At 53.9% G+C, this 22,868-nt stretch overlaps 9 protein-coding genes across 9 annotated transcripts; 3 read left to right on the top strand and 6 right to left on the bottom strand.

Moving 5' to 3' along the window:
* Positions 1–1,649: 1,649 nt before the first annotated feature.
* G647_00315 (uncharacterized protein) lies at positions 1,650–2,423 on the bottom strand (the record flags this gene model as incomplete). The annotated part of the gene is made up of 2 exons (XM_008723718.1): positions 1,650–2,285; positions 2,385–2,423. The coding sequence occupies 2 exons, from the start codon at positions 2,421–2,423 to the stop codon at positions 1,650–1,652; spliced, it is 675 nt and encodes a 224-aa protein (XP_008721940.1).
* Positions 2,424–5,012: 2,589 nt separating this feature from the next.
* On the top strand, positions 5,013–7,321 carry G647_00316 (uncharacterized protein; the record flags this gene model as incomplete). The annotated part of the gene is made up of 4 exons (XM_008723719.1): positions 5,013–5,547; positions 5,597–6,093; positions 6,142–6,441; positions 6,494–7,321. 4 exons carry the CDS (start codon positions 5,013–5,015, stop codon positions 7,319–7,321), a joined length of 2,160 nt encoding a protein of 719 aa, XP_008721941.1.
* Positions 7,322–7,943: 622 nt separating this feature from the next.
* On the bottom strand, positions 7,944–8,912 carry G647_00317 (uncharacterized protein; the record flags this gene model as incomplete). The annotated part of the gene is made up of 1 exon (XM_008723720.1): positions 7,944–8,912. One exon carries the CDS (start codon positions 8,910–8,912, stop codon positions 7,944–7,946), a length of 969 nt encoding a protein of 322 aa, XP_008721942.1.
* Positions 8,913–9,275: 363 nt separating this feature from the next.
* On the top strand, positions 9,276–10,724 carry G647_00318 (uncharacterized protein; the record flags this gene model as incomplete). Its single annotated transcript, XM_008723721.1, has 1 exon — positions 9,276–10,724. One exon carries the CDS (start codon positions 9,276–9,278, stop codon positions 10,722–10,724), a length of 1,449 nt encoding a protein of 482 aa, XP_008721943.1.
* A 177-nt stretch (positions 10,725–10,901) lies between these two features.
* On the bottom strand, positions 10,902–13,709 carry G647_00319 (uncharacterized protein; the record flags this gene model as incomplete). The annotated part of the gene is made up of 1 exon (XM_008723722.1): positions 10,902–13,709. The coding sequence occupies one exon, from the start codon at positions 13,707–13,709 to the stop codon at positions 10,902–10,904; it is 2,808 nt and encodes a 935-aa protein (XP_008721944.1).
* A 755-nt stretch (positions 13,710–14,464) lies between these two features.
* G647_00320 (uncharacterized protein) lies at positions 14,465–16,540 on the bottom strand (the record flags this gene model as incomplete). Its single annotated transcript, XM_008723723.1, has 2 exons — positions 14,465–16,249; positions 16,301–16,540. 2 exons carry the CDS (start codon positions 16,538–16,540, stop codon positions 14,465–14,467), a joined length of 2,025 nt encoding a protein of 674 aa, XP_008721945.1.
* A 413-nt stretch (positions 16,541–16,953) lies between these two features.
* Positions 16,954–18,181, bottom strand: G647_00321 (isocitrate dehydrogenase [NAD] subunit 2, mitochondrial; the record flags this gene model as incomplete). The annotated part of the gene is made up of 2 exons (XM_008723724.1): positions 16,954–18,030; positions 18,092–18,181. The coding sequence occupies 2 exons, from the start codon at positions 18,179–18,181 to the stop codon at positions 16,954–16,956; spliced, it is 1,167 nt and encodes a 388-aa protein (XP_008721946.1).
* Positions 18,182–18,530: 349 nt separating this feature from the next.
* On the top strand, positions 18,531–21,644 carry G647_00322 (uncharacterized protein; the record flags this gene model as incomplete). Its single annotated transcript, XM_008723725.1, has 1 exon — positions 18,531–21,644. The coding sequence occupies one exon, from the start codon at positions 18,531–18,533 to the stop codon at positions 21,642–21,644; it is 3,114 nt and encodes a 1,037-aa protein (XP_008721947.1).
* Positions 21,645–21,918: 274 nt separating this feature from the next.
* G647_00323 (uncharacterized protein) lies at positions 21,919–22,749 on the bottom strand (the record flags this gene model as incomplete). Its single annotated transcript, XM_008723726.1, has 1 exon — positions 21,919–22,749. The coding sequence occupies one exon, from the start codon at positions 22,747–22,749 to the stop codon at positions 21,919–21,921; it is 831 nt and encodes a 276-aa protein (XP_008721948.1).
* Between the last annotated feature and the right edge of the window lie 119 nt (positions 22,750–22,868).

Here is a 22,868-nt window from a genome sequence, read left to right on the forward strand (position 1 = left end):
TTGCCTGTTGGCGTGAACGAGTCGCAGCACTGCCTTTAGATGTGGAATGGGCAAGACTTTCATGTCCTTCCTGACCACGAGTTGCTGCAGTCTGGTGCTCGCCATTGGTTGAAGCAGCGCGGTTGGGCAAGGACATTCTTCCATCCCGCTCAGATTCATTTGTGAGAGACTGGCGAAAATGGCTGCTTTGACCTTCGGATGTTGCACCCTCTATTTGAGCAGAGTTGGAATGGTGTCCACCTCGTGGCTCTGAACCTGGCGGAAGCCGATCATGGTCCTCACAGAAGATGGCGCCCAGGCCCTCACAGTCAATGCAACTGATCTGCGAGCGCACCGACGACCCGCCCGACCGGTGCAGCAAGGGCTGTTTCCCGTAACCGTTGCATCGTTCACATACAGTTGGAAAGCGCTCGCCAACAAACTCGGCGTGATCCGTGATGGAGACTGCAGTCTGGCGCCGGCCAGTATCGATGTAGACAGTGCGATTCCCTTCGATATACAGGACTCGACCATCGATGATGAGTCGCGTACAGTGTGTCAAAGAATCAGTATGGTCAGGGTCGTGCGGCATAGGCTGTGGACCTGGTCTAGTTGACTTTGGAACTCGTTCATCTGTGGCAGAGGGACACTCATGAAGTTCCTCCTGCGCATCCTGAGCGCCACTGGAGTTCGTAAGTGTCGGCGACAAATGCTCTGATCTAAATGAAGATGAGGCTGACGCATCGGATGGACTGATGCTGCGACCTTCAGAAGATGGTCGAGGTTGATGGGCTAGTTTGCGTGCCATGTTCGGTTGGAAGTGTCTGCGAGATAAGTAATTTACGAATGGATAAGGCAGGGATAGACGAATTTCGTCGCTAAGCCATGGAACGAAGTACTCGAGGGAGCGGCGGACTCGAGGGCATGGTGGACTTATATAGGCAGGGAAAGGCGCGGCAAACGCAGTTGCCTTTCGGTGACAGCAGGTATCGGGTGCTTGATCTGACAGATGTGATATGAGCTAGTCATGTTTAAAGCCAGTAAATCTTCCATGACACAGTTTCACTCTCTTGTTTGCCATATGTCGAATAGAGTCCGACTGTCAGCTGGGAGATCCCAGTCAGCCGAGAAGGTCAGCGGTGATGGAGGTGAAAGTGATCCATTTTGAACAGGTTAAGATTGAAGATGCGGGTACCATGAGAAGCTCTCACATACGTGGTTGGAAGCGTGGCCAGACCACCCATGAGGACTTCACCTCAGTGTCGTGCCGCGACCGTTCGCTGAGAGCTTTTGGTCGTTCCATATCAGCGCCCCGTTGAACAGCTCAAAGTGGCACCAATAGACACCCTGTTGTGTGACTTTCCTCTAGCTGTTCAGGTTGGGACACTTCCTGCGGTACTAGGCATTTCCGTGGACCTTGGACAGAGTTGATTTGACGTCCATTAGCCTAGTCAAATATCTCCATATTCCCTCCTTCAGTTCTCTTTCTGACGGTTCTTCCGATACCGAACATCTTCGGTGGTTGTTGTAGAACCAGGTGACCTGTGCATCTTCGGTTCCTCTTCCCAAAGAAATTGGCGAAATTAGCACCTTCTCGCCAGCAGCACCCCAGCCGTCATGTCTTTGTTGTAATGTACAGTATTTCGAACAGTTAATCGAGATGCTCGGGTTTATTCCTCGTTTGCCATCCTCGCTGCCGCATCTCTCGCTCTCTTCAGCTCCTCCTTCTGTTTCCTTACGGCGTCCATACCGGCCTTGACCCGTTGTCTATCGATTTCTGCTTGCGCGAAGAATTCCTTGAGCCTATCCATCTGCGCGGTTTCTTCCGGGTTTTCCGGGAAAGGCTCGCACTTGGTCGCGGTCTGAAACCACTTCCAGAGGCTGCCGGGTTGATGCGGACCTAAGCGCAGTTCGACACTTCTTGTAAAGGAAGATCCTGCCGAAGAAGCCGGTGAAGGCGTCGAGGCTTCAGTACCCGCCTGAGACTTTGCCTCTATTGCTGACCACGTCGCCCTGTACTCTCCATCGCTGCTTGTCTCTAATGTGGTCGATTCCAGCTCGTTCAACGCTTCCTGGTCGGCACTCTCAAAGGTCAATCGTAGTCGGCCTGGTCCCTGTTCCACCCTGATGGGTAGGCCTGGATTGTGATATTTTAATCGAGGCAGATGCTCTTTATGGAAGATCCTTGCAGGTCTGGTGCTCTTGTTCCATTGCTTGCGATCGTATTGCAGACTCAGGCGTGTCAACTGGGGTAAGGGTGGAGGAGGGAGAATAGCGGCGCCTTCGCCATGGCGTATCGCAAACAACTGTACTCGTCAGAACTAGCCCATTACTGGAGAAGACTCCGAGACTCACTTTCTGCGCGATGTTAGCCCATTTCATGGTAGTCACAGGGAAGAACTCACTGGTTGGAGATGGCGCATGCGCTTTAGAACGTTGACCATCGTCGCAGCAGCTCTTCTTGCTCTGCCTTTAGCAAGAAGGAGAAGCAGATCGGGCTGATTTGCAGAGCACAAATTGGAAAGCCGCAATGCACCTTCTCTCACAAAAAGCCCACTGAAAGCTGCTGGTCAGTCGCGGCATTCTGAAATTGCATTAAGCAACTGTGCCAAGACAAGGCTGCACAAGGCTATGGCCCCGCAGTTTTACCGACGCGGTCCTAAGCGGAGCACTGCGGAGACCTGAGCCTAATAGGAATAAGGCTCTCTACCCAAAGGGGTTGTCGACAAGAAACGACAGGGAGCTTGATCTATACATGGAAACGACTGGAAGAGGACTGTATTGGTAAATGGCTGGTCCACGTGCTGTCATATTTGGGAGCTCACTTTGTGAAGCATTCAGAGAAAGTCACGTTATCCTTTCCTGATTGATCCCTAATGTGTCCTATTGGTCCTGTTGTGAAGGCGGTGTAGTTACATGGAATAAGCCACTACCGGGCACCTATCCCCTATATTGGACTAATGAACTGTTCATTTCAAACTACGAGGCTCTTCTGACGTGGCAAAGATGAAGTCGCCTCGCCCAGTGACTGCAGAAGGTGTGGTTCAACCAATCCCCAGGATCACAAACAAGGTTCAGAGCGCTGGCGACTTCTCTGGACGTCCGCCGTATTTGCCATTATTCTGTATCGGCCAGCTTGCTTCTGGTGAGTTGTATCCCTGCTTTCATCGTCTCGATGGCTGCGCAGCCTGTTCCTTTGATCTTGCTTCCTTGCGGAACGTGGCTTTGGAGGGAAGTGGCTTGCCAGCTGGAGCGATTACATGGTCTCGCTTCAGCCCCTCATTGTTGCGATTAGCTGTGATGATAGCCAGTTCCGTCTCTTGCAACGATCACATACCAGAGTACAGGGCTGGCACCCACAATCTCGTTGTGTACTGCAGTGGGCCTGGCTATTATCTAATTTTGAGACTCTCTGGCAAAGTGTCCTATACCACAGCCTCTGCACGTCCCAACGCGTTGCTCTCCATGCTGTGGAATAATTCTTACTGGACACCATGACTCCGCACAGAGGTCGAAGAGCCTCCAATTGTCAGGATGATGATCTGGTTCAGGGACTGTAGAGAGATCACCTGCCGGCAATATTCATGTCTTTGAAGCTCTTATGCCACCATGTTCTCTTTTCGCCTGTGTTCATCCTGAAAATCATTCACATGTAATTCGAAGGGACAGATTATAGGCGGTTGGTGTCTATGAGAGACGTTCTCAGCGTTATACAAGCGTTATAGCATTGGTTGCAACCGTCTCATGCAGTTATGGGTAGTCTTGCTGCCAAACAGGAAAGTCTATCCGGCCCGTTTGCTTCGTGAACGCGAGCGCAAGCAAATTTGAGAAGTGTCCAGTTTCCCTCGTCCACGATGCTGCGGCTGAGATGTGGTCCTCATGTTTGGTAGAATCAGAAACAATCAAGTACGTCAAAACTGCTTCCTGATATTAGGTTGACGATGCCTTCTTCAGAGCCCAGAACAGGGAGAAAACGACTTGGAGAGCGTTCCGAGGCTAGAGGGAGACGGGAAGGACGAAGGAGTGTATCAACGGATCTCATGTTTCATGTGGCGCTTTCTTCAATGAGACTGAACCTGGCACGCATTTGAGGACTTAGCATTTAACCCAGACCAGGGGTTGAAGGTAGGATATGTGTCTTTCGCCAGGATAAAGCCGACGGCAACTTCATGTTTGAGAAAGAATGTGCAGTTACCAATGCCATTCCGACGCAAAGTGGGTGATCCAACAAAGGAAGTTCTCTGGGCAGTGGAGTTGGTAATCCCAAAAATTAGACAGGAAATAAGCTGGAAGGTCTGCTTCTCACTTGGATTCGAGGTGGGTGCAGGTCCTGCAACGACAAGATCTACAGTGTCGATCTCTACCTTCGTCAGGACAATGACCATCGGGGTCCGGCATGTAGACACAGAGAGACAAACACTTCCCATGAATTTCGCTGGAGGAAGTGAAGGCGCTGAACAGTTGATATCCTGTTTGGAGGCATCTCGCCGAAAGCCCTGTGAACACCGCAGACAGACGGCTGTGGCGTTGCGTCTCCCTGCAGCAGCAGGAACAAGGACACACTGGAAGCCACTGGGAAACATAGAACGCCCGTCACTGGAGCATCGCCTGCCTTCTTGCTCTCCAAAGGAGCGCAGAGCGCAGGCAACCCGGCTCCCCCTGCCCCTTTGGGCTGGCGGATTTCAAAGTGAAGACTTATGCCAGCTCGTCTCTCGCTCTCACATTTGAATCTGTTCCTCATCCATCTTCATCTCATCAATCACCTTCCACAACAAATCATTCTTCAGATCCACATTCGAAAAGCTCCAGGCACGTCTCCAGATCCCAAGAGATTAATTTCACACTGTCGCTGGCGGCGGTTGTGTCATTGATTGCTTCGATCTCGTTGACGCGCCCTTACTTTCGTTCTTCAACACCACACATCCTATACCCTTTTGCTCCCTTTATCAGCATCAAGGAAGTCCTTGTGTAAGTTATGATCTCTTTGTCGGCAGTGACGAGTTTGCTGACTACTGGTAGTCTCGGACCTCACCATGGCTGACTCTGAACGTTCAATTCTGCGTCACCGTGGACCAAAGAAAGACAAAATCGACACCTTGACTGGCGGCACAGAGACGTCATCCATTGCTGACGGAGTCGAGGACGACATTACTGTTGTCGCAACCACTGGCACAGAGTCAGCAGCCACCGTCGCTCAAGCTCAGGGTGAAGACATTGGTACCATTGACTTTGACACAGACGAAGAGTTCAATTTGCCCCCAGTACCGCCTAATACGCCTGCTGAAGCCAACCTTCCAGTCATCCGTGACTATGCCGTCGTCACCAGCTCGAACGGCGAGGAGTCACTCGTCTGGCATGCAACTGCGGCCGCTTATCTTGACGGTGTCGAAATGATTGAACAGGAGAAGGCCGACGCCGTGACTCTGGGAACACTGCTGTCTGACGCGTTGACACCCATCAATGTCATCAACACCGTCATTTACCTCGCTTTGCTGTGCGCTAATGCGAAGTCGAGCAAGCTCATCTCTCCCGCCACGCTGTTCGCCCTGGCACAAATCAATGAGAATCGTGAGTTTTTCACACTGCCGCTTTGATCGTTGGGCTGACCTTGCTGCAGTGGGGACGATCACCGAGGGACTCTGGAAGACTGTGATCACTCTCGCCCGTAATCGCAATCCTCGACCGTCACTGCGACTTCTCGGCAACAACGTCCCCTCCGTCGATGTGTTTGTTGTTTGCTGCGGCGAACCTGACGATGTGGTCTTGGACACGGTGAAAGCCGCTTGCAAAATCGACTGGCCGACCAGCAAGTTCCGTGTCATTGTCGCAGATGATGGGAACTCACTGAACCTTCGAAACAAAATTCAACAAATGCAGGGAACATATACCAACCTTCACTACTACTCTCGAGTGAAGCCAGCCGTCGGACACCATGGGTACAAGGCGGGAAACCTCAACGCGACACTCCTTGACTATGTTGAAAAGACCCCTGCTGGCTACAGCGAGTATTGTGCAATCTTCGATGCCGATATGATGCCGGAGCCAAACATTCTTCGAGTCTTGGTCCCTCATGCGATTAAGGATCCGAATCTGGCAATGGTGACTGCGGCCCAGGTATGTAGTGCCAGATCAACCAAGTCTGCGAAGTGCTGACCATCCTAGTTCCATTACAATGTTCCCAAGGATGATCCTCTGAATCAAGGGAATACCACTGGCACAGGTGCTGAGGACGGAAATCGAGACCGAGTAAATGCCGCTTGGTGCCCAGGAAGTGGCTTCGTTCTCCGGACTGCTGCCTGGCACGACATCAAGGGATTCCCAGAGTTCTCTATCACGGAAGACCTTATCACCAGCTGGTGCCTTCACGGGAAAGGTCACAAGATCGCTCTCATCCCTGGTGTGATGCAGTGGGGCCTGCAACCAGATTGTCTGATCACCCACTTGAAGCAACGTCGCAGATGGGTAAGGATTGACCCGAAAACTTGAGACGGGCTCGATGACTGACAACCAACAGTGGACTGGCCATATCCGCGATGCGCTGCGATATAACTTCACCTTGAATGCGGAGGCCCTGAGTGGCGCAAGCTTGATTCAACGTTATGCCATGTTTCATCATGCCTGCCGTCCGTATACGATGACGATCACCCACACTATCAACACCTTGCTGACCCTTGTCTGCTTGTGGTTGGGTGGTCCCGTCATCGGCGGGTCCGACATTCGCGGTTTGAAGCAGATTGTGTACTGTCTTGCCATCTCTCGTGCCATCGGCTTGATCGGAGACGTCAAATCCATCTTCTCGGGTAGCTATCTCAAGGTTCGTCGCATGATCGCAACCGGTGTATGGATGGGCCATCATTTCTCCCGGGACACCCTCCAGACCCTGTTGCCCCAACGCCTTGGTGGTCTTAGACTCGGCTTCGGTGTGAGCGGTGTCGAAGACAAACCACAGATTGGTGTCAAGGAACGCAACGTTGCCAGTCGCCCTGCTCTTCTGACCCGAGTTTGGATGGTCCACCAACGTGAGGGTATTCTCTGGCATCTCGCTTTGTTCTTGGTGACGGTGGCGCTCGTGCTGTATCGAGTCGTGAGTGTGTTCAAGACGTCGACCGTCAATGGTCAGGTCATCTTGAGCAATAACTTCTGGACCGAGCTGGTCAAGTCGGTCGGTTTTCCAGGTTTGGCACTCATCGACAATGTCCTGTACTATCTCACGCCCATCTTCTACATGATCGATCCACCGACCATGCCTGAGCGCCGCGAGACCATGAAGTACGAGCCTGACACAGGTCTTTGGAAGCCACGCGAGGAATACAAAAAGGTGTTGTACACCAGAGCCAGTTAGTGGCTGGCTGTTCCCCACGTCTTCAGCGTTGCCTGGATGGTTGCTGTCGTCGTCATTGTGAGCCGAATGTGAGGTGATGGGCTCTGACTGGGAGTATGTGAGTCGTGAGCGGTGGACAAAGTACGCTGAAGGTGAGAGGCTGACGTGGACGTTGACACGTACACGTACCCTACAAGAAGCGGAGCCTAGTAAGTGTGACATCGACCTCGGCGTCGTGCCAGACTGACCGCGCCCTGCAGCACGCTATACTCTCTGTCAGCACAATGCCACGCGGTGACAAAGGAGACGGAAGACAAGCGTACACAAACACGAAGTAATCAACGGCAAAGAGCAGAACGGGAATGACGGTCGTACAGTGTTGGCCTTTAGCAGCGAGGGAAGAGATGGCCAGATTCGCTTGATCAGGTGGTGCTGCAACTTCGACAAGTCCTGGCAGGTCCCAGAGCTTCATGTTGACCTTGTTCGCGGTGCATTCACCATCAGACAAGTGGCGTCCAAGGTGATCAGCACTTGTCGTTCATTCACGCCCAAAGTGGCCAGCGAGACATAGAGTCTCCTCTTAGCACAAACAATAGCTTTAGCTTTTCATCAATGAGACCGGCCGCCAGAACAAAGCTGCAAATCAAGCTTTGCGAGCCATGTTCAGCATCTCCTTTGCTCTCAATTCCTCGTCAAAAGCATCGGGGTCCTCGACATCTCTGTCCTTCTCTCTCTTTGGTCTCAGTCCAAGCTCTGCCTGATGGTCCCAGATGCGATCGTGCCTTCTGGCCCAGCGCTGTTTCCTCTCCTGTGCCTCCTCGTCGTTCTTCGGCTTCCATTTACTCTTCAATATCCGTCGAATGGCCTCTGGCGAGACTTTGAAGTGCTCGGCCAACACCGGCGTCGACCACCGCTCAGAGTCTTCTTCATACAAGGCACGGATCCCGTCCATCGCATCAGGTGAGAGTTTCTTCCGTGGTTTCCACCCTTCGTCCCCAAACTTTTTCTCCAGCGCTCCCTTTTGAGCTTGCCATGGTTCGAGCTTTTTCTTCTTAGGTTTCACTGACAGATCGCGGAGTTCAGTACGTGATTTCTTGTTCTTTGCTGGTAACGATGTGCCAATACCAACACCGACACCTATAGCACGTGTGCCCGCGCCTGGGCCCACGGCCTGGTCTGTTGAGGATCTGTCTTTTGTCCACGGACGCCCTTGTCTGTCTCGGAAGTTCTGTCTGTCTGATGTGACAATGATGCCGCCGCCACCGCCGCCGTCTTGGTCATCCCTGTCGCCTCTTCTGATTGTTGGTGTGTCATCACGTTGGGGTGCAGGCGTCCCGCTCGGGTCGTATCGTCCGTCCCTCTCGACCCATCGCGCGTCGTCGTGTCGAAAACGAGGTGCCGCCCGGGAAGAATATCTTCGCTTCTTGGAGATATGGATGTCCTCTGCTGCAGGCAGAAGAGAGGATACGCATGCTTTGGAGGAGAAGGGCTGGGACAAGGATGCTGATGTGCCTCGCGCCCTGAAGGGGAGCACAGGTGTTGCGGTGTAGGTGTGGCGGTTTGGCACGTTCCTCAAGGCCTGAAGGAGTCTATTCCTTGACTGCGAGTTCATCATCTACCAAAGAGCCTGTTGGATCATAGATCTCACGTTCAGACTCTGTAGCGATGGTGCTGCCTTCGAAACTTCCTTGTCTGTGAAACCCAATTTCCCACGGCCCCCCTTGAATCATGATTCGTTCATACACGCGAGCCGCTGACTCGGACGAATCCGACGTCGTCGTCATTGACATCGACATCAAGCACTGCGGCTGCACACCACATGACCATTCCCCAAACCACCAGATTTAGAGAGTGCTTGTATAATTATTCCCGTGCGAGCATTCGCTCCTAATGAGTACGAGTATGACTACAAGGTAGGCAAGGGGCCGCATAATTTCGACAGGCCGTTTGATCTCTGCAGACTATCGCCTCAAGGATGGCGTGGCCGAACCCATTCCGGCGGCGTGACGAGAACACCAGGACCTGCTGGGGGTATACCTTCCAGCTGACGCCCGAGCATCTCACGCCGGAGCAGGCCCAGCCCCTGAAATTCAGCTACGACGTGTTGGGCGAAGAATGCTACGAGATCCTCGACCAGATGAGCAAACCACTGCAGGTCTCACAATCCTCCGACGAGAAGGCCGCTCCCACATCGACAACATCCGTGGTCCAAGATCCCGATGCGGCTTCTTCTCCGCCACGCCCGCCCAAGCGTGACCTGTACGTCCTCCTCCGGGACAACAGGCACACGCACCCCAAGCTCCAGCGTCTGTGGGACGAAGCCACGACCACACCCGAATGGGTGTCGTGGCCGCAGATCGCGCGGGGGCAGGACGTCTTTTACCGGTACGGCGCCGCCACGCTGACGGGGCTGGCGTACCAGTCGCTGCTAGGCGGGATGGGGGCGCACCGCGTGGTCGAAGTGCTGGCCCGCACGGGGGGCTTCTCGCCCAAAGTCGCGCGGCACCGACTGTTCGAAACGACGCAGCACATCCTGCAGTGCACGCGCGACGTGGCCTCGATCCAGCCCGGGGGCGACGGGTTCGCGAGCTCGCTGCGCGTGCGCCTCCTGCACGCGGCGGTGCGGCGGCGGATCATGCGGCTCGCGCGCTCACACCCGTCGTACTACGACGTCGCGGCCTACGGCGTGCCGATCAACGACCTGGACTGCATCGCCACGATCGGCACCTTCAGCGCGACCATCATCTTCCTCAGCCTGCCGCGGCAGGGGATCTTCCTCACGCGGCGAGAAACGGAAGACTACATCGCCCTGTGGCGGCTGATCGCGCACTACGTGGGCACGCCGACGGCGTGGTTCGACACGCCCGAGCGCGCCCGCCGCGTCATGGAGTCTCTGCTGCTCCACGAGATCAACCCGTCCAACACGAGCCAGGTGCTGGCCAACAACGTCATCCGCTGTCTGGAGAACCAGCCGCCCACGTACGCGAGCCGCCAGTTCCTCGAGGTGAATGCGCGCTGGCTGAACGGGCGCGAGCTGGCCGATGCGCTGGGTCTGGGCAACCCGGGCTGGTGGTACTGGGCGCTCATGGCCGGCCAGTGCATCTTCTTCAGCTGTCTCTGTTACACGTATCGCAGCGTGCCCGCGCTGGATCGGCGGAAGATCGACACGCTCCGGAAGGTCTTTTGGGCCGTGATTGTCGAGGGCAAGTACGGCCTAGGCGGCGAGGAGACCGTGTTCGAGTTCAAATACGTGCCCGAGTTGGGCCTGGGCACGGGGAAGGGCGACGATGCCGAGGTCAGGGGCAAGGAAGTGGGTATCGAGAGGAGGAACTTCAACACGTTGGTGGTGGCCGCTGGTGTGCTGGTCGCAGTAGGCTATCTCGGCGTCAAGGTGTCGATGGCGGTCCTGGGGAGGGTCTTCTAAGGGAGCATATAATGCGGAGTCATACACGCATTGCACCGTTGATCATCGGACCAAGGTGCGGCCGCGTGGCTTGTACACATAGCATCATGGATGCGTGTTCGTTCGCGGGTATCATTTGCATATGGCATACATAGGGCGAACGTGGTGTATTGTTTGCATTCTTTCATTTCAACATCATCATATCATGACAGGTCCGTTGGCATGATGGCCATGCGCCGTCGTAAGAACCTGGCCTCTCTGCCTGGTCCAATATCCAGACATGTCCATCCGTAGGAGCAGGCATTCAAACATATCCACATCGTTGCTAGAGTCCTCTAGCTTCTCAAGCCCCTCCTTGCCTGTCGCGTTAAGAGCCTGTTTTCCGGAGCGCAGGACATCCATAAACTGCAAAACTTTGGTTCGAAAGTCGTTTCGTAAGCGCTTCATGGTATTCTCAATCGAACTGTCGATCTGTCCGTCCTGCGCGACTGGCGCAAGCCTCTTTCGTCGTTCGGCGGAAAATTGCAGAATAACGTCGTAGATCTCCTCCAAGATCTGTCTCGATCGAGTTTGTCTTTGTTTCAGAAGAAGAGCGTGTAGGACGAGATCGAGTGTTCGCTCGTGCAAGGCACGCAGGTGATCCAGACTTTGGACCGCACGCAATGTCTCTTCATATTCCTGGTTGTCGATGTGCGTCTTAGCATCATCCAACACTGCTTCGAATTTCCGCCAGTAACTTTCGATTGCAATATTGTGGCTATAGTCAGCCATGGTCAAGATGAAATGATGCATCTCAATGATGACCCGGTCACACGAGCGTGAGTTGAAGTTATCAGACGTTTGACCGATCTCATCTTTCAACATACTCTGCGTCAAGGCTTGCATCCTCATCGTGCGCAGAAGATACTGGAAGATGCGATCATATTTGTCCAATATGCTCGCCGTGATAACCGTTTCCAAAATCTCGTTCGGCGCCGTGTACTGAAGTCGGAGAAAGTCAAGTGCGTGTATAGAGTCAACATCTCGGCATTTCTCCAGCTCTTCAAGAGGCATGTCTCGAATGGAAAAGGAGATGGTTTGGTCCAAAGAGCCATTCGCAAGGCTCAGACTGTCCGATAGGATACTTATAAGCACCAATCTGACCTCCGAGCCAGCAGGTGGCCAGGTATCTCGCGCCTGCAGCCGGAGACCAGCAGAGGCACTTGTTCTTCGTTGACTTTCACCGCTATTCTGATCCGAGTCGAATAGAGCGGTGCTGAGCCTTGAAGAGAAGGAGGCATTCTGAAGGAGGTGAAAGTTCCGTTGCAGGTCGAGGTGACACAGAAAACTCTGCTCCTGAAACAACAAGCGCAGGACCGAATACGACAGAAGGCGATGTTGAGCTGATATGAGGGGCGTGATGGACAGATTGAGAGACTCCTCAAAAGCGATGGGGAGCCTCGAATCACCCAAAGCTCGTCCTTCTAGGTAGCTTGCAACCTGGTCTTGCAATTCGTCATCCTTGATCTCTTCCAATAAGTGGGCGCCGGTGTTGAAGATGTTGAATTCCAGCCGGAACGGGTTGGCCAACACTTTCTGCAAAACGGCAGAATCTCCAAGCCCGAAGCTTTCAGAAGCAGGTGTGTCAAGCGTACTGGTGGAGGCCGACGACTCTGCAGAAACTATCAGAGACCTCATTGCGTCTTCGTAGGCTACTGCTCTAGACTGCAGCTCGCAGACAGCTTGAAAACTGAAGCCGAGCTCGAGTGCCTTCAGAGGTGAGGATCTGAATGCAGTGGTGGAGAGAAGACAACAATCTGGTGCATGTTTTGTCAACAATCTCAAGCTCTCTTGTGCTTCATGAATGACGTTCTTGAAGTTTGACTCGAGCAACAGTTCCCACGGTTCTTCCCCCGAAAGCTTCGCATCTATCTTCTGGTCGAGAGAATTTTGAGGCTGCTCCGGGCTGAGCCCAATCTGCTCACTGAGGACAACGAGAAACGGCCGGCAGGTGCAAGATACAGTAATCTGTAATAATTCGCTGAGGCTTGGATAATCCAGAGAAGCAATTGTTGCCTTTTGAAGCAGGCTCCGGACAGCCAGACCTTGTGTCTGCTGGTGGTCCAAGGCGTCATGGCATTGACCTAGAATGTTAAGTAACGTCCGTGTCTTGAAGATCCTGCCTTTCAATTGGAGCAGTGACATTAGGTTGGGCCTGGCGACACAGAGGTATCGGTGGATGGCATGCAGGATGGACCTGGATGCGGATAGAAATGCAACTCGAGAAGATGACAGATGGGAATAGCTCTTGTCCAATTCTCGAAGGGAGTTTGTGAGGTTCTTGATTGCCAATCCAACATCTGCAAATTCCTCAAAGCAGCTCTGCACCAGCATCGGGCTGTATGCATGTGTCGAGAGATTCTGCCACTGGGGCGCAAAGATTCGGTCCATTTCATTCCAACTGAACAAGACCGATTCTCGACCCAAGCACAGTTCGTAGCCTGCATTCAAAAGAACGTTGGGTTTTATAGCTCGCGGAGTACTCTTGTTGTTGGCTATGATTATGCCGTTGAGTATACCGGTGGCCGCTTCAGAAAGGTATCCCGACGACAATTCCTGATGCCTCGTGTCCAGGAAATTGTCCCAGCTGACCAATTGATTGTGACGCTGCCTCTTCTGTATTTCTGGGAGCGCCCATATGTCCGTAGCCTCCTCCTCGTCCTCGCCCTCATCCTCGAGGATATCTCCATCCAAGCTCTGGAAATAGTCATTCTCGGAGTCGGATGTGGAAATGGATGCTGGATCCGACAACTCGGGTAGTGGGATATCGTGTATATCCAACTGGAAGACTTCAGATCGGAGACTCGGCAAGATCTTTGACTCGCCTTCGTTCAGCCAAAGGAGTCGGCTCTCGAGCGACTTGTTGAACTGGAAGCCATCCCATATTGCGTCGTGTGGGGGTAGCAAAGGCTCAAGTTCTTTGATCGCACGGGTGGAGAAGGGATCAGTCTGATCTGGCAGGGACATTGTGGGGGATTTTACATGGTTGTGTCCCTTTGCAAGTATTACAGCCCTTAGACCTGGCGAGGCTACCTGACTGTGGCGTCCAAGGATGACGGCGACAACAATTGTGACTGCGACCGCAACTGGAGCTGCAACTGATCATGACCAACGCGTAGGTCAACGCGTGTCCAGGAGCGGAATAGCGTGCGCAATTATGCCGAGAACCTTACTCTTTCGCTCTGCCCACGACGTTCTACACCATGACAACGACTCGGAAGCTATCTCGTATGTGGATGTGCTACTCTCTAGCGTTTGAGCAGAAATATTATTTCCCGGCTGACAGAGCGCAGTGCTACACTTTGTCTCTTTAGACAACACGGTCGCGCTCTCCATGGCCTATATGGACCCTAGAACGCTCCAACACAACCTGGCTGTGCTGCTGTACTCCGTGTTGGAGTAGACACTGAGGTGAACTTGTCGCAGACTGGCACTCGAGACAAATCGCGCCGAGCCAGGGTCACTGAGCAATTCTTGACCCTGACGCAAAAGACGCTTGAGGACACAGACGTATCTTGACATAATAACTGATTGTCATTCCCGAAGCAGCGGCCCAGCTACGATGTATGCATGAGTCCATCTACTGGATCATGGTCCCTCCGTGCCTCGTTGGGGTTAAACACTCGATCAACGACCAGTCGAGGCAATGCATGACACAAAGAGCGGACAAGAAGCGCGCACGAGGAAGCTGTAACGAGTGCAAGGTACCTTGCCGTTCAGAACTAGAATTGTACAGGGCCTACCTTGACTGTCTCGCGTCGCCGCATCTCCTTGACTTTCTCCATCTTCTCGACCTCTTTCTCAGCACCTCGCTTCTTGCGCATTAACTTGTCAAAACGGCCTCGTGCGCCAAATTTCACTTTGGTGATCATGTCGCCTGCCTGTCCTTTCGTGACATCCCATTCGGTAAGCGGCTCCTCCTCGGAGACTTCACGCAGTCGGTTGAGAAAATCAAGCTGTCCCTGCGATGCCGGAGACTTGCGCCACGAAGACGATGTGGCAATAAAGATGCGCTCGAACTTGCTGGCCGCAAACGTGTCCGCTGCGTGCAAAGCGTCGGAAAGGGTAGACGCGGAAGCGACAGTACGAGGACGAGACCACGGAGACTTGGATTTCTCAACCGCGTGAAGGGGCTGTTTCCATATCACGACAAAGGTAGGCGAGTCGGACTCTCGTGAGGATATTGCATAGTTAGAGGCAGAGGTGGTGGTGGGAAGCCGGCGTTCAAGCGTCAAAATGCCACCCTTTGCCGCCAGAACATACTTGTAAGAGTCGATCTGTACCCAAGCGTTTTGAGAGATTGCACGGACGTGCCTTTCGCCGGAGGTATCTTCGAGAAGATCGTGCACTGAGTCATAGCGCGTAAAGTCGAGTTGATGGTCGCCAGATGTTGCACGATGCAGTGGAGGCCCGCTCGCATGAGCGGAAGAGAGCGCAGCCTCTTCCGGTGCTCTGTCCTTGAGTTCTTTCAGGTCGTCCACTCTTGCGGCTTTCACCACTTCTGACGGATCCAGCCCGAAGAGAGTGGGAACCGTGACGATCCCCGTCTCCAGCGAAGCCACCATGTCGATAACATGACAGTCCTGCTTGCCCGGATGCAGACGCATACCACGGCCGATCATCTGGACAAGGAGGTTCCGCGACTTGGTCGGGCGAGCCAGCAGCACACAGTCAATGTTGGGCATGTCAGTGCCCTCGGTGAATACCCCACAATTCAGCAAGACGGGAAACTCTCGGTTCTTGAAAGCTTCAAGCCGTTCGCCTCGTATCCGCTTCTTCGTCGCGCCGGTGATGTACTGTGCATCGATGCCATGTCTGCGGAACGTGGACGTCAAGCTGGTCACATGGTTGATGTCGACACAGAACACCAGTGTCGATTTCCGGTGGCCAGCTTCTTCTTGCCATGCCTTGACTGTGATATCATTGCTGATCTCCGTATTCACTGCCGCCGACAATTGACCTGTCTGAAAATCTCCATCTTTTCCTACCCGGACTTTGGATAGATCTGCTTTCGACTTGACAGTGGTAAATACGACATCCGAGAGCCACTTCTCACCGATCATGTCGACGTAGTCTTTGTGATAGACAATATGATCAATAGCCGCGCCGAGTCTCAGGCCGTCGAAGCGAGAGAAGGTCGCCGAGACACCAACTAACGCCGGGCCAGTATCCCGTCTTTCTTCCAGGCCAAAGTGTTCGAGAACCCGTAGATAGCCTGCTGCCACGATATGATGGGCTTCATCCACCAGGACCAGCTTGAAACGATCTGGGTTGTATTTAGTCAGCCGGTCACCAGAGACCAAACTGCGAACGGAGGCGACTGTAATGTCTGCTGCGCCCGAAGCGTGTATATCTCCCATCTCGATGTCGATGCTCTTGTCTGGATATGCTCGCTCGCAGTGTCGGGCGGCTTGCTCCACCAGCTCTCGCCGGTGAGCAAGGATCAGTGTCTGCTGGGCAGTCTTGGTGGGTGGCTGGACTCGATCGATTAGTCGCGTGAATATGACCTGGCAGCCCGAGTTAGCACCACTATCCTTGGGGCAAGTCTCATAGAGTACCGTCTTGCCGCTACCAGTGGCTAATGAGATGCCTAGACGCTTGTGGCCTCTTTTCAGGTATGAAAGCACCGACTGAATGCATTCTTCTTGATACTCCCGCAGTCGAATCGCTTCATCACGGACCACAGGTGGCAGCGGCGACTGGACAACCGTCGCCAATGACCGACGCGCCTGTCGTGGGTGCAAAATGCATTTTGAAGTATAAGCCAACCTCTGCAACCATCCTGACGGTGCTAGCATAATACACGATCTGACATGGCTATGGTAAGGGTTTGGGGACATATGCCATACTGCGTCCACAGTCAAAAGAAGTATTAAGCGCATAGAGAAAGTGACGTCGTCCAATCACAACTGGTCGAGTACAGCAGGCGACGGAAGCTTCTTGGGCCTCCTTACTTTGCATACACCATCTGCAGGTTCCTGATGGGCTTCCGAGCATACCTTGATTTAGTCAAGATCGTACACGGCGTCTAACGCTTAATCAATACATGTATTTGCATTCCTCAGCCCCATGGACCGCTCTAATCGGATAGACTAGTACACCAAGCATAACCAAACTGGAGGTACAGAGCCAGACTTCTCCCACTCGCACCTCTCTGCTTTCAGAGCTCCTTAGCAACTGACACTCTTCAACTTTGGAATCAGCCTCGAATTTACAAGTGGCTGATAATACCAGCTGCGTACTCGTGGGTCTTGGCCTTCCCACCCAAGTCACCCGTTAAAGTCTTGCCTTCTTTCAACGTCGCGAAGATAGCGCTCTCAATCTGCGCGGCATGCTCGTTCAAGCCCATATGCCGTAACATCATGATACTGCTGAGCAAAAGAGCCGTCGGGTTGGCAAGGCTTTTGCCAGCGATATCGGGCGCCGAGCCGTGTACGGCCTCGAAGATAGAGCACTCATCGCCGATGTTCCCTGAGGGTGTGAGACCCAAGCCACCAATCAAACCGGCGCACATATCCGACAAGATGTCGCCGTAAAGGTTGGGCATGACGAGGACCTTGTCTGAATATGGACCTGGATCGGTCGTGATTTTCAGGCAGGCGTTGTCGAGCAATTCGGCATCAAATTCAATATCGGGGAAGTCTTTCGCGACATCTCTCGCCGTACTGAGGAAGAGACCATCCGACATCTTCATAATAGTGGCTTTGTGCACAACACGGACCTTGTTCTTGCCAACGTCTCGAGCATATTGAAAAGCGTATCTCAACACACGTTCGGATGCCTCCCGAGTGATGAGCTTGATGGACTGCACGACACCGTCAACCACAACGTGCTCGATGCCAGAGTATTCGCCCTCGGTGTTTTCTCGAATAAGCACGGTATCGACGTTATCGTAGGGTGTCTTGTACCCCTCTATGCTTCGGCACGGACGGACATTGGCAAAGAGGTTGAACGTCCGACGGAGGGTGAGGTTGAGGGAAACGTGGCCCTTGCCGACGGGTGTGGCCAGAGGCCCCTTCAGAGCCACGTAGTTCTTCTGTACGGATGCAATTGCTTCGTCTGGAATGACGGTCCGCCCATCCTTCAGACGAGGGGTGACGTCCACGGGTTCCCACACGATAGGCACCTTTGCAGCTTTGTAGATGTCCTTGACGGACTGCGCAATCTCGGGACCGATGCCATCACCTTCTATTAACGTGACAGTGTAGTTCCCGTCTGACCCTTTCTTGCCCTTGAACTTCGCGACCTTGTCTGCTTCGGCGGTTGAGGCATAGCGCCTGGGCTGGAACTGAGCAGTAGAGAATCAGTCATTCGGATTGCAAGAGCTCGCGGGAGCATTGGCTGCGTACCTGGACGAAGATAGGAGCCCGTATCGGCTGAGCGCAGGCTTTTCGCAAGCATTGGCGAGCAGGAGCAGCGAATGCTCGAGGAGCAATCATGGTGGGCGAGCTGAGCGATAGACAGCTTGAGAAATTCAGAGAGACACCCTGTTCATTACCATCGAGCAAACGGATGTCTTGAAAGGCTGGGTGAGCGTAGGTGGTGGGTAGACTGCAAAGCGAGGGAAGCTCTTTTTCCGAAATGTTCAACGGCGCGGGAAGGTGCCAGTTACATCACAGCTTCAGTTGCAGCTTCCGATAGCTCCACAGCGAAAACGAAGCCAAGCCACGCTAAAGCTGGGCTAGCTGATCACGTGTCGCCAAGGCATCTCACTCCTCGCGATTCTTACTGTGGAGGATCGTGATTCCGCGCCAGTGACTTTGGTCACCCACGGCCCCTTCGTCCATCATGGCCGCCCGGGATCGAGATGTAGTCACCTACTTCAATATTCCCAATCCATATCCTACCGAGTGGCCGGATGAATTCAACAGCGATGACGATGAGGACGCCGCCGGCGGGGTGCGACGCTCAAGGTCCAGATACAGCGCGCTGGAGAGAACCGCCAGCGAGAGGAAGAGTCTACTGCCTGGCTCTCAGAGGACCGGTGACGGCCGGGCGAACTTAGTCCAGAAGGACGAGCCAGATCCTCTTGGCGCTCCAGGTAGTGTGGTCTCCAATTTGCGGCAAAGGGGTCTTCCGGTCGACGCGGATATACGGCTCAAGAACAAGTTTATGCTGTCTTCCACCACATTTGCCCCGGAAGCTTTTTTGGCCACGACGCATGACCAAGATACTGCGAGCGATCTTGTTGCGGGTTCGAATTATCTTGCCAAATCCATAGATCAGCAATCGGCGCCGTTGAAGAATCTGGTCGAGTCCAACTTCGAGCGCTTCGTCCGCGCGAAGGCCACAATCGACAATGTGTACACCGAGATGCGCGGCCAGGGCGTCGACCCGCAGGCCAACGTCCCACCTTCACCGTCACATTCGAGCCGCCATTCCCGACGTATTAGCGGCATCCATTTTCGCAACATCAGCACTGGCAGCGCTTCTGGAGCGGCACAGTCCCAGCCGCCGAGAAAGAATGCCCTCCGAAAGGAAACAGACTACGGAGTGAATGGCGTCAAAACCTCTCTCTCAGAAGTCGCCCAGAAAGCCGAGGATGCCTGGGGACCAGCATTAGGCGGGAAGAAACGGGAGGAGAATCTCAAAATTCTTTTAGGTTCCGTGGAGAAAGACCGGGAAGTCTGGGTGCTGGCCAACAGACTAGAAAATGCCATCAATCAAAGAGACTACAACAAGGTTCGCGAGCACTACAACGCCGCTCGTCGGTACAGGGCGGAGGTGCAGGCCATGGCTGAGAAGACGAAGCAAGCTGGACGCAAATTTACCAAGGATGAGACTTATTGGGTCATCATCATTGGCAAGATGTGGTCCAAAATTGACGAGCAGATCAAGACGTTCAAGAAAGACGTCTGGCGAAGGCTTTCCACTCCCTCAGCAGCTTTGCCTTTACCGGGCGTCTCTCAGGCGGAAGAACATATAGAACTCATCAGCGTTCTTTTAGACCTCGGCGTGGATGACAGTCCTATCTGGGTCTATCTTCTCAGCAAGTACGACTACTTGAAGAACAAGATTTCCGCGGTTGTAGAGAGATCGAAGATCGAAATTGAGATCCTACGCCGCCGTCTGGCACTCGCGGAACGTCCACCATCTCAGACTATTGCGGCATTCCTGCGGCAGGCTTCCAAGGAGCGTCCAGAAGCGCTTGACACCGTTGATGTTATCGATTTCTGGAATTGTATTTTGACCTACGTCACGAAACTGCTGTCCATATCAAGTGGACTACTAGGCGAGGTTGTCGAGTTCTGGGAGTCAGCACAGTCGTTCATTGATGGCACGAAAACGAAATCCCTGCCTACCGGCTATGAAGGAGAGAGTGCCAGACACCTTCAATTGTCCCAGGACGATATCAACGGACTTCGAAATGGTGCTGTTGAACTTGTGGGCCAGCTACGGGACGCTGTCTTCTCTCTGTTCGCCGATCCACCCGCTGAAGATATTTCGTCTCTCTTCTCCCCGGTGCCTGGCTCTGCGGGGACACCAACCACTCCCTATCCTGCATCTGCGTTCTCGCCCACCGACGGCCGCATCGGCAGACTTGACCCCAACGACGTGCCTGTTGCAGAAAAGAAGGGCGAGCCATGGGAAGACTTTGCATTCTGGCCACCTCACTCAAACGCACTGAGTGCGGTGCAATATCTTCAAAAGATCCTCACACTTGTTGCAATCTCTGCTAACGAGATGATGGGGTTGGGCCCGGTTAGCAATAACAATGCCATGTATGAGAGGATCAAGACTATGACTGCCGGAGCTCGCGAGCGTTCCATGCGAGCTGTTTGTGAAGCCTGGAGCAAGGATGCTGAAAGTTGTAAGTCCATGGAAGACTGGATCCGGGCACCTGAAAAGCGAGACCAGACACGAATGCCACTATACTTCGAGGCATTCGAGAGGAAAGTGTTGCTCGGAATGCAACAAGTGTTGTACTTCTCGGACACGACCACTAAGCCAGGTGCGCGTGAGGTTATCACTCCACCGCCATCGAAGCTCCTGCAGATGATACGAACACAATTCGTCAGCACGGTCTACAAAGCAGTTAGCGGCATGCTCGACAATACAGAGGTGCCGAATCAAGGTGACGAGGATGAGTGGGTGGTATCAGCCGGCCTCAACTCTGTGAACATGGGCACCGACACGGGCGACATCCTGGTCCAGGACGCGATCAATGCGTCAAGTCGCAGTGTGCGCCTGCTCCTGACCATGTCCAACACCAAAGCCCTACGCAACGAGCAGGTCCCGTCGCTCATTCATTTGTTCGAATCGTCATTCTCCGTCAAACTTGCAGACGAGTCAAAATCGATCAAAGACGTCTTTGGCCAGATTGACGCCAAGTTGTTCCATGCATACACTCGACCGATCGTCGCTGAATTGACGAAGATGGTCAAAGACGGCATCAATTCTCCAAGTTGGGTACCCAGTACCTCGAAACCCGTACAAGTCCAGCCCTACGTTTATGCGGCGCTCATGCAGCTGGTCAAGGTGCACAGCGAGGTTTCTACCACAGTCTCGAGCACAGGTTACAGCAGCCCTTTGCTAAGCGAGATTCTAGCCTACCTGCTCGAAAACGTCTCTCAAGCGCTCCTTGACGGGTTCAAAGAGCGGAAGCCCAACACCTACACGTTGCCAGCGTTGATGCAAGCCACTCTTGACACGGAATTCATCGCCCAGACCATGACCCAATACGCCACTCCCAAAGCGGGAGAGATCCAAGGACAAATCTACACGGAATTGGACAAGCGAACCACCAACGAAGCACGAACACGGCTGCAACAAGAATTAGGAGACATGAGGATTGTGCTGAAGAAGCTGAGAGAAGGCAGCAGAAACAGCTTTGGCTGCTTTAAGAAGCCGAGAGGCAGTGACAAGGAGAAAGGTAGACAGCAAGGCGGTGCAACAGCGTAGTTTTCAAGACTTGGGTCGTACGGTAACGAAGCTCAAGTCAGTGCAGGAGGAAGAGAACGACATGCAGTGACTGTGACTGCGAATGTACAAATACGCAAGGCTCCAGGAGTTATGGACGTATAGACAGAGCAAAGATACCCAGTGTGGTCCGTATACCAGCTCGAATAGCACACACTGTATTGCATGTTGCTTGCCCTGGCTTTGTCTAGACTTGCCGCATCGCTCTGCAACACTGGCTACGGCCTACACAGTACCTCGTGACAGTCCGGGCGCCCTATCTCCGCCGTCCTCGTCTCCCTCTACCTCTCCGTCCACCGCGTCCCCGCTTCGTCGCGCCACCTCGCTTGATCTCAGCTTCCTCTTCATCCTCTTGCTCCGGCTCGGCCTCTGCCTCCTCACTCTCTTCTCCCTCACCAGCGCCACTTTCGTCTTCATCCGCCTCCGCCTCATCATCCACATCCTCCATCACCTCATCCTCCGGCTGTTCGGCCGCACTTGGGGCTTTACTCGTCCTCCTACTCCCCCTCCTCCCCTCGGCCTCCACCTCGTTCTGCAATCTCGACAGTCTTCCGCCAGCGCCGCCGCCTCGCCCACGTCCTCTCCCCCTCCCCGAGCCTCCACCGGAGACACTGACGGGCGAACTCCGCGGCTCGTCCGTGTCGGCAATGGTGCTTTCTCTCCTGGCGGTCCCCGACCCTGTGGCGATAGCGGGGCTTTGCGGTCGCGAGCTCCCCACGGCGCTAGCTCCCTCGGGCGCAAACCGTTTCTGCCACATCAGTTCCTCAAAGTCGTCGCGCGGCAGCTCGAACTCGCGCCAATAGTCGTCCGCCTCGCCGCTGCTCTTGGCGGTGCTGGCCCCCGTGTCGAGGATGATGCTGTCTTCCCGCTCGTCTAGGCGGTCCAGGTCGTACAGCGTGTTGAGTTTGCGCCATATTCCCGCTGTGGAGGTGTGGGTGTCTTCTGGGGCGATGAGGCCCGTTGTGAGAAGATGGTCGCGGATCGCGATCATGCGGAAATGCTTGTGCATGCCGACTGGTTTCCAGCGCGTAATCGCTTGGAGGAGGGCTGATTCTTGGGGGACGGTCCAGAGGTGTGTGTCGTCCATGGTCGAGGTCGTCGATGCCATGGTTTCTTTGAGTGATTTAGTTCAAGTGGGCGGTGGGTGGGAGTGGCCGGGGCCGTACCAATGTAGCTCCAGGTCGGAGTTCGGACCTGAAGAGCTAC

The sequence above is a fragment of the Cladophialophora carrionii genome, assembly GCF_000365165.1.
Source record: "Cladophialophora carrionii CBS 160.54 unplaced genomic scaffold supercont1.1, whole genome shotgun sequence".
Taxonomy (NCBI): domain Eukaryota; kingdom Fungi; phylum Ascomycota; class Eurotiomycetes; order Chaetothyriales; family Herpotrichiellaceae; genus Cladophialophora; species Cladophialophora carrionii.